General features: G+C 42.2%; 1 protein-coding gene across 1 annotated transcript; it reads left to right on the forward strand.

The window, feature by feature from the left end:
* Nucleotides 1-4,429: 4,429 nt before the first annotated feature.
* On the forward strand, nucleotides 4,430-10,052 carry LOC130504004 (uncharacterized; the record flags this gene model as incomplete). Its single annotated transcript, XM_056998573.1, has 5 exons — nucleotides 4,430-4,504; nucleotides 8,164-8,341; nucleotides 8,469-8,485; nucleotides 8,598-9,242; nucleotides 9,372-10,052. Coding segments are annotated over exons 1-5 (1,596 nt in total), but the record flags the coding sequence as incomplete, so codon positions are not given.
* Nucleotides 10,053-10,269: the final 217 nt, after the last annotated feature.

A 10,269-nucleotide genomic window follows, 5' to 3' on the forward strand; every position in this document is an offset into this window, starting at 1 on the left:
ACAGGGATTACAGGTTGATGAAGAGAAGGTTAGAGCAATCCAAGAATGGCCAGTACCCACAAGCATCAGTCAAGTCAGAAGTTTTCATGGGCTAGCCAGTTTCTACAGGCGGTTTGTTCATGATTTCAGTAGCATAGCAGCACCTCTCACTGCCATTGTCAAGAAGAGTGTTGGATTCATGTGGGAGAAAGCTCAAGAAGAGGCTTTTCAGGCTCTCAAATACCGGCTAACTCATGCGCCAGTGCTAGCTTTACCAGACTTCAATAAGACATTTGAAGTAGAGTGTGATGCCTCAGGAATTGGGATTGGGGCAGTACTACTACAAGGAGGCAAACCAGTGGCTTTCTTCAGTGAGAAACTCAGTGGAGCTGCTCTTAACTACCCTACATATGACAAGGAGTTATATGCCTTGGTGAGAGCTTTGGAGACATGGCAGCACTATCTCTTATCCAAGGAATTTGTGGTGCACACCGATCATGAGACCCTTAAACATCTCAGAGGACAAACCAATCTCAAGAGAAGACATGCTCGGTGGCTAGAGTTTATAGAAACCTTTCCATACATCATCAAGTACAAGAAGGGTAAAGAGAACATTGTAGCTGACGCACTCTCCAGGAGACATGCCTTGATCGCCACAATGGAAGCTAAGGTGCTAGGATTTGAGTTCATCAAGGAACTATATGGGGAGGATCCGGATCTTTCTGACACCTACACCAGCTGCACCAAAGGACCTCACGGGAAGTTCTACTTGCATGAGGGGTTCTTGTTTAAGAGCAAGAGATTATGTATTCCTCAGTGTTCTTTGAGAGACCTGATCACTAGAGAAGCTCATGGAGGAGGTCTCATGGGACATTTTGGAGTAGACAAGACACTTGCTGTGGTCAGAGAGCATTTCTATTGGCCACACCTAAAAAAGACAGTGGAAGCTCATTGTGCAAGATGTGTGGTATGCAAGAAAGCTAAGTCAAGAGTACAACCCCATGGTCTTTACATGCCACTGTCCATTTCCACAGCCCCTTGGGTGGACATATCCATGGATTTTGTACTAGGATTACCCATGATTCAACACAAGGATTCAATCTTTGTTGTGGTGGATAGGTTCTCCAAGATGGCACACTTCATACCTTGTGCCAAGGTGAATGATGCATCCAAGACAGCTGACTTGTTCTTCAGAGAAGTGGTTCGCTTACATGGGATTCCAAGAACCATTGTATCAGATAGAGACACCAAGTTCCTCAGCCACTTCTGGAAGACACTATGGAAAAAGCTTGGAACAAAGCTACTCTACTCAACTAGTCATCCGCAAACTGATGGGCAGACATAAGTTGTTAACAGAACTCTCTCCACATTGCTTAGAGCCACTATTGGGAAGAACATGAAGAATTGGGTTGATTGTATTCCCTTCATAGAGTTTGCTTACAACCGAGCTCAGCATTCAGCTACAAAGATGTCACCATTTGAAGTTGCTTACGGGTTCAACCCAAAGACACCTCTCGATCTTACTCCTCTGCCCCCAGCTGAAGTCATTAGTCTAACTGGTGAAGCTAAGGCTGCTTATGTCAAGGAGTTACACCACAAAGCCCTGGAGAACCTAGAGAAGCGAACTGAGCAGTATGCAAGACAAGCTAACAAGGGTCGCAAAGAAGTTATATTTGAACCAAGAGAGTGGGTTTTGTTACACATGAGACAAGAGAGGTTCCCAAACCAGAGGAGTTCCAAGTTGAAGCCAAGAGGCACTGGCCCCTTCCAACTCCTTGAAAGGATCAACAACAATGCCTACCGTCTTGACCTACCAGGTGAACTAAATGTATCATCCACTTTCAATGTTACTGATTTGTCTCCTTGTTTTGCAAATGAACCAGTTTTGAGGTCAAAACCTTTTGAAGGGGGAGGGAATGATGAGGACATTGAACCTGACCTTACTGAACCTGACATTCAAGACATGATCAGCAACATTACCAAACCAGATACTGAGCAAGAAGTGTCAATACCAACCGTGTTCAAGGGAGCTATCACTAGACAAAGAGCTAAGATACTTCAACATAAATTTAATGAGAGCATGATACTTGCTTCTGATCTTGGCCAGGTTAAACAAGCTGAGGAGATTACTAAAGAAGTCATTAAGGGAGATGCCGAGAAGGAGGAGGAGCCAAAGGAGAGTCCTCAAGCATCCAGAGAAGATCTTTGGCCATTCATACCAGACCAAAGTCACAACCATTTGATGATCATCACCATAGAAGAACCCATTGCTTAAGAAGGTTCTTGGACAGAGTCTAGCTACTAGGCAAGCTCTTTGTGTGTGCTCTTTTCCTTGCTCTTGGTTTTGTCCCACGAGGTTTTCCGGAGGAAGGTTTTTAACGAGGCCACAGCTAGCTTAACACATCACCTTGAAGCATCTCGGTCCAAGACTAAGAAGACTCATTGCTTCTTTCTTTCCTTATTTGAACCTTAGTCTATTTTAAGTATTTCTTTTGCGTAACAAGGAGTTTGTTCCTTGAGTCTTTATATTGTTTGGCGAAACCATTTGGAGAGTTAGACTTGATATTTAATAAAAACTTTTCTTTCAAAGAAATCCTAGTTCTCTCTCAAAAGAACTCGCCGCCTCCATTGCCTTGTGAGACCAGCACCTCCACGGCTTGAAGGTTCCCCTGTGTTGTATCACGAGCTCTCCATCTCTCGTGTGGTGCACTTCATTCCCCTGGTTCCATCTCTCACGGTTTCTCTTGGTTGATTAGATCAAACAAAAGAACCACCTCTTGATCTAGATCGGCTCCATCTCTCTTGCTTGGATCATACAGCCTTTGTCAGCCTAGGCTTGTATCAGTTGCTAGACATGATTGAGCATGCTTATAGTTCTGAAAAAGTCTTGAATGTTTCTGATAAGTTGCTAGAAGTGATTGAAAGCTTGCGGAATAGAAATGATCATCCTAGGACTCATATTGTTCAAAACATGCATAAACCTTTGATTATTGATTCAGGTGCATCTCATCACATGATAAGTGATTGTAAGCTCATTAAGGATTTAGAACCGGCTCAAGGGCATGTTATGATTGCTAATGGTGCTAGGATTCCTATCAAAGGAGTTGGATAACTCATGTTGTTTGATAGGGATTCTAAAGCCTTTTACATGCCCGAGTTCACTTCTAATCTTTTATCTGTGAAAAGATGCACTAATGATCTTCAATGCAATGTTATTTTCACCCCTAATGAGGTTATGTTTCAGGATATTGAGAGTAGAAAGCTCATTGGACAAGGTGTTACCAAGGGAGAGCTTTATCTACTTCAAGACACTTTACCCATTTCTAGTTCCTGTTGTTCTTTTAATTCGGTTTCTTCTAATAATGATGCATTGTGGCATGCTAGACTAGGTCATCCTCACCTTAGAGCTTTAAGCTTGATGTTACCAGGTGTTGTTTTTCAAAACAATGATTGTGAAGCTTGTATTTTGGGAAAACATTGTAAAACTGTGTTTCAAAGATCAACTACTGTTTATGAAAATTGTTTTGATTTAATCCACTCTAATGTGTGGACATCTCCTTGTTTATCCAGAGATGGATACAAGTACTATGTCACCTTCATTGATGAGAAATCGAAATACACCTGGATAACTCTCATTTAAACAAAGGATAGGGTGATAGATGCATTCAAGAATTTTCATGACTATGTGACTAACCAATATAATGCCAAGATCAAGATTTTCAGGTCTGATAATGGTGGAGAGTACATAGGTCATGCCTTTAAAGACTATCTGTCCAAGCATGGGATCTTGCATCAAACTAGCTGCCCTTACACACCACAACAGAATGGTGTGGCTGAGAGGAAGAACCGGCATCTGATGGAAGTTGCACGAGCTCTTATGTTTCAAACGAGTGTACCAAAGAGATATTGGAGTGATGCTGTCTTAGCAGCTTGCTACTTGATCAACAGAACATCAACAAAGATACTACAGGATCATGCACCTTTTGAGGTACTTAACAAGAACAAACCAGTGCTAGATCACTTGAGAGTATTTGGTTTTGTGTGTTATGTGCTGGTACCAGGAGAAACAAGGAACAAGCTTGAAGCAAAGAGCTCTAAGGCAATGTTTATTGGGTACTCTACATCCCAAAAGGGATACAAGTGCTATGATCCGGATGCAAGAAGGGTACTGATCTCCATAGATGTTAAGTTCATGGAGGAGAAAAGGTATTATCAAGGCAAGAATTGGGAGGAGCTAGAAGAACTAGCTAGACCATCTGATAGAGCAGCCAGTCTACGGATGATATTTGAAGGACTTGGGATAGGAGTGACCCAGGATCAAGGGAGGCAACACATGCCTCCTACAAATGGAACTGAAGAACCCACTCATCTTGATCATGAGGGAGGCAATACACCTGAAGCTGGAGGTCAAGGAGATCAAAGTTCAGGCAGTGGTCATGATCAAGTTGAGATGGGAGAAGGAAATGGAAGTCAGTCTGAGCAAGAGGATCAGATTCAACAAGAAGAAACGAGTGGAGTTCAAGAGGTACAATCAGAACCAGTGCAAGAAGTTCAACAAGTACCTGTCTTAAGGAGAAGCACACGGCAAAGGAGAGATGCTTCCAACTGGGTAAACACGAGAGTGTACTACAATGCCCAGGCTGTGGAGCATCCCTCTCAAGCTGTGTGTTCTTTTGCTGAGTTTCCTGAAGAGCATTGTGCCTTTCAAGTAAGCTTGGATGAGAGTTATGTTCCAAGAAGCTATGAAGAAGCAATGCTAATACAAGAATGGAGAGATTCAGTCAATGCTGAGGCAGATGCTATGATTAAAAATGATACTTGGTATGAGAGTGAGCTACCTAAAGGAAAGAAGGCAGTGACTAGTAAATGGATCTTCACCATCAAGTATCTTCCAAATGGCAAGATAGATAGGCGCAAGACCAGACTAGTTGCAAGAAGGTTCACTCAGACATGGGGAGAAGATTATATAGATACATTTGCTCCTGTTGCTAAACTCCATACAATCCGGGTTGTGCTATCACTAGCTGTGAACCTAGAGTGGGAGTTGTGGCAAATGGATGTCAAGAATGCTTTCTTACAAGGAGAGCTTGAAGATGAGGTCTATATGCTTCCACCTCCTGGTCTTGAACACTTAGTGAAGAAAGGGAATGTTTTGAGATTGAAGAAGGTTATATATGGTCTCAAGCAATCACCTAGAGCTTGGTACCATAAGTTAAGCACCACTCTGAATGGAAGAGGTTTCAGGAAGTGTGAACTCGACCATACCCTATTCACTTTGGTTACACCATCAGGTATCATTGTAATCCTTGTATATGTGGATGATATTATCATTACTGGTTCTGATAAAACAGGTATCAAGGAAACTAAGGACTTTCCCAAATCTGTTTTTGAGATTAAAGACTTGGGAGAGATGAAATATTTCCTTGGAATTGAGTTATGTAGATCCAAGGAAGGCTTGTTCATCTCTCAAAGGAAATATACACTTGATCTCTTGAAAGATGCAGGTGCATATGGAGGTAAGGTGGCTAAGATGCCCATGGAGGATGGGTACAAGGTTCCACGTGAGGGGGAGCTTGAAGATAGCAAGCCATTCCATGATCCAAAGCTTTATAGAAAGCTTGTAGGTAAGTTGATCTACTTAACCATCACACGACCTGACATTTGTTTTGCTGTGAACCAGGTGAGTCAACATATGCAAACACAAAAGGAGCATCACTGGCGTATGGTGGAAAGGCTGTTGATGTATCTGAATGGAACTCAAGGTCTTGGTGTTTGGATGGGTTGCAACAAAAGCACTGAAGTGGTGGGCTACTGTGATGCTGATTGGGCAGGAGACCGAGTTGATAGAAGATCAACTACTGGCTATTGCACTTTCATTGGTGGGAACTTGGTTACTTGGAAGAGTAAGAAGCAGAAGGTGGTCTCTTGCTCTAGTGCAGAAGCTGAGTATAGAGGTATGCTGAAGCTTACAAATGAGCTTGTGTGGATCAAAGGGATTCTGAAGCACTTGGAGATCGATCAAGCTACACCAATGACTATGCATTGTGATAACCAAGCAGCTATTCACATTGCATCCAACTCAGTGTTCCATGAGAGGACCAAGAACATAGAGGTTGATTGCCACAAGGTTAGGCAGATGATTGTGCTCGGAGTGACTTTACCTTGCTACACAAGGAGTGAAGATCAGTTGGCTGATGTGTTCACCAAAGCAGCTAGGCAGAAGACAATGGAGGCCATACATATCAGACTAGGACTCATTGATCTTTCTCCTAGCCGGAGCTGATCCCCTTAGCTATGGAACTCTCACTCTTTTTCCCTCATCAAGGTTTTGTCCCACTGGGTTTTCCTTGGTGAGGTTTTTAATGAGGAGAGTTTCATGGCTTTCCAAGCTTGACTTGTTCCATATGGTCAAGCTTGAGGGGGAGTGTTAAACTGAAGTGTTGATAGTGAAGAGAAGCTCAAGGGAAGACTTATGAAGCTATTGGAGACTTTGGGAGGTTTAGTATAATAGTGAATAGTGTGGAGACACTATTCACTATTTGAAGAATCACTATACACTATTGAGAGACTTGGATCACAAGGCAAGGTGTATAGTGACCAAGAGAGGTTTATGCATCACGCAAGGGCTAAGGGAAGAAGCAAGCAAGGAGTTACTGTTAGTGACCGTTTGTAGATAAGGTTTCTTATCTATTCAGCTCGGCCAGACTTGACCAGGCTGTAAAGTAGGCGCGCCCCCTTCTTCCTTTGACCAAGCGTGTATGCAACCATAGCCAAGTATTCCTATTGACTCCACATGCTTTGTATAGTGATTAGGATGCCCTAGTAGTCGATCTCCTCATCTATTTAAACACTTGTAGTTGCGACTTGAGAACTTATGAAATAAGAAACACATTTTCTCTTAAGCTTTACAACAATGGTTACATAATCTCTCTTTACAAACAATCTCTCTACTCGGATTCTCTCTATTTCTCTTCTATTCTGATGTGATCATGGACCAACAACTTGATAAAGATATAGAAGAGGTGATCAAGGATAAGCAAGATGAAGATGGAGATGCCTTGGCCATTCCCAAAGGTCCCATGACTCGTGCAATGACAAGAAGACTCCATGAAGCTGTTGGAAACATACTTAAGATATCTTGGAAGCAAGAAGATTGTCTTGGTTGTAGCTTGAGCAACCAAGACACACTTACCACACTTCAAGCTGAACCTTCAAGCTGATCATCATCTAGGCAAGTGGCTTGTGTGTACTCTTTTTCCCTTAGTTGGTTTTGTCCCACTGGGTTTTCCAACTAAGGTTTTTAATGAGGCCATGAGTTCACTTTCATATCACCTAGATGATGTATCTTTGGTGCATCTCGGATGCTTTGGACCAACCACATATCTACCTTATGTTATCTTTAATCTATAGTTTTATTTCTTATCTTATGTGTTGCAAACTCTTTTAAATTTTAGTCTTTGGTCTTTGTTTGATTACCAAGGGAGCGTGTTCCCTTTAATGATCTCGAGAACTTGAGTCTGTTCAAGTCTTCTCTCTATTTAAACTTGTCGCAAGCTTCTTTCTATGCAATCATCTTTTAATCAAAAACCTTGTTCTCTCTTAAACTTGTTTACGAGTTCTTGAGTGATCTTGTTGGTGTGTAGTATCCAGCAAACCCTAGGTGTCTAAGTTGGTGTGTCATATCCGATCTAGTCATCTAAAAGTGTCAAGGAGTCTTTCCGCAACTCTTTGAATCAACCATCAGTCCACTACCTTGAAGATCTTGAGTCTTTGCCTCGATCTTGCAAGGATCTATCCATATCATCCAGAGAATACATCCTAGGATCTTATTAAGTGGTATCAGAGCACTCTGGATAGGGAAGTTCTCGATTTCTCTTTGTTTTTATTTCAACCCTTCGACTTCTTTTGAATCCATCGATTGATCTGTGTTCATCTTTGAGTTATTTCGCTAGATCTGATCGTTTAATTACCTATTGTTGTTGTTTGATTCAAATCCTGATAGATCTAGGAAGTTTCATCATATTTGATCTTGATCTGTTTCGATTTCGTGTGATAGAAGTTATCAAGTATTGATCTTTTCAAATCGTGTTACCTTAGATCACAAGTTTTCCTTTTAATCAAAGTTGTTTCCTTTTAAAATTTTTCTTGAACAACTTACTTGTTTTGATTGTTTCTTTGTCTCAGGTACCAATGGGGAACGAGTCAGATGAGGAAGCAGAACTTGTAAGGAAGAGTAGACTTCTAAGGGAGGAGATGACCGAGCAGTTACAACAAACTCTAATCACTACTGTGGCTGATATGATCAAGACTAGCATCACGGGTCTTCGTGATGAGATAAGACAAGAGCTAAGACAAGCTACTGGTCAGGGCCATAGTAATGAGTCAAGGAGAGAAAGAAGAGGTCAGAGTCCACAGAATCATCCTGAACCAAGGAGAGACCGTAGAGAACATGCTGGATCACAAGAGACTGACAACTACTATGAGCGCAGCCGATCTGAACATAGTGGTTCTTCTTCTTCTAGAGTGAGTAGAAGGCAGAGGCGTGATCATGAAGTTAGGGACTTAAGAAAGAAGAGCTTGGTGGAGTTAAGCTCAAAATACCTCCTTTTCATGGCAAGGTTGATCCGGATGCCTACTTGGAGTGGGAGAAGAAGATTGAGATTGTCTTCAATTGTAAGAACTATACCAACACTCAACGAATCCAACTCGCTGCAACTGAGTTCTATGACTATGCTCTGAGCTGGTGGGATCAACTGGTTACCATGAGGCGGCTTAACCAAGAATATCCAGTGGAAACATGGAGTGAGATGAAGTCTCTTATGCGCAAGAGGTTTGTACCGAGCCACTACCACAGAGATCTTCACCAGAGACTAAGAAAACTCACTCAAGGAGCTAAGACCGTAGAGGAGTACTATCAAGATATGGAGCTGTTAATGTTGAGAGCCAGTATTTCAGAAGATAGAGAAGCTACTATGTCAAGGTTTCTTGGAGGGCTCAACCGAGAAATACAAGATAAGGTGGAGATGCAACACTATGTTGAAATAGAAGAGATGTTGCATAAAGCCATTCTAGTGGAGCAGCAGCTCAAGAGGAAGGGACATTCACGTGGAAGCTATGGGACTACTCGGTTCCAAAGTCCTAAGGAAGATAAGCCTAACTACCAGAAGGAGAGTAAACCTTATCAGAAAGATGACACCAAACCTAGCAACATCTACAGCAAGGACAAAGGAAAGACAGGAGCCTCTGGTTCCAAGACCCGAGATGTCAAGTGCTTTAAGTGTCAAGGGCGTGGGCACTATGCCAATGAGTGTACTAATAAGAAGACGATGATTCTTCTTGACACCGGGGAGTATATGTCTCAAGATGAGAAGATACATACTGATCATGAGCAGACTGAAGAAGAGTTTGAAGAAGAACCGGTCAAGGGAAGGTTGTTAGTAACAAGAAGGCTTTTGAATCTTCAAACTAAGGCAGATGAGATTGAGCAGCGTGAGAACTTGTTCTACACTAGGTGCTTGGTTCAAGGGAAGGTATGTAGTCTTATCATTGATGGAGGCAGCTGTGTCAACGTAGCTAGTGAGACTATGGTCAAGAAGTTGGGTTTGCAAGTTCAGAAGCATCCAAAACCATATAGACTGCAGTGGCTTAATGAGCAGGGCGAGATGAGGGTCTCTGATCAAGTAGTGGTACCTATAACCATAGGGAGATATGAGGATGAGATCTTATGTGATGTGATACCTATGGAAGCGAGCCATATTCTTCTCGGACGACCATGGCAATCTGATAGACATGTGATACATGATGGCTTCACCAACAAGCACTCGTTTGAATTCAGAGGTAAGAAGACAGTGCTGGTGCCATTAACCCCTAAAGAAGTGCAAGAGGATCAACTCCATCTACAGAAAAAGAAAGAGATTGAACTCGAAACTGATCTCAACAAGCAGCATAGCTTCTATGCCAAACAGGGAGATGTCAAACGAATTCTCTACTCTCAAAACTCTATTTTGTTGCTTGTGTTTAAAGAATCTTTGCTAACCACCACTGATCATACACCGGACCATCCGAGTGAACTAGTTTCTCTTTTGCAGGAATATGCAGATGTGTTTCCAGAAGATAGTTCTAATGGTTTACCTCCAGTTCGTGGGATTGAGCATCAGATAGACTTTGTACCTGGTTCCACACTACCAAACCGACCTGCATACAGAACTAATCCAGTAGAGACTAGAGAATTGCAAAGACAAGTAGAGGAACTGATGGAGAAGGGTCATATCCGAGAGAGCTTGAGTCCAT

Source organism: Raphanus sativus, unplaced genomic scaffold (genome assembly GCF_000801105.2).
Source record: "Raphanus sativus cultivar WK10039 unplaced genomic scaffold, ASM80110v3 Scaffold1292, whole genome shotgun sequence".
NCBI classification, from domain to species: Eukaryota; Viridiplantae; Streptophyta; class Magnoliopsida; order Brassicales; family Brassicaceae; genus Raphanus; species Raphanus sativus.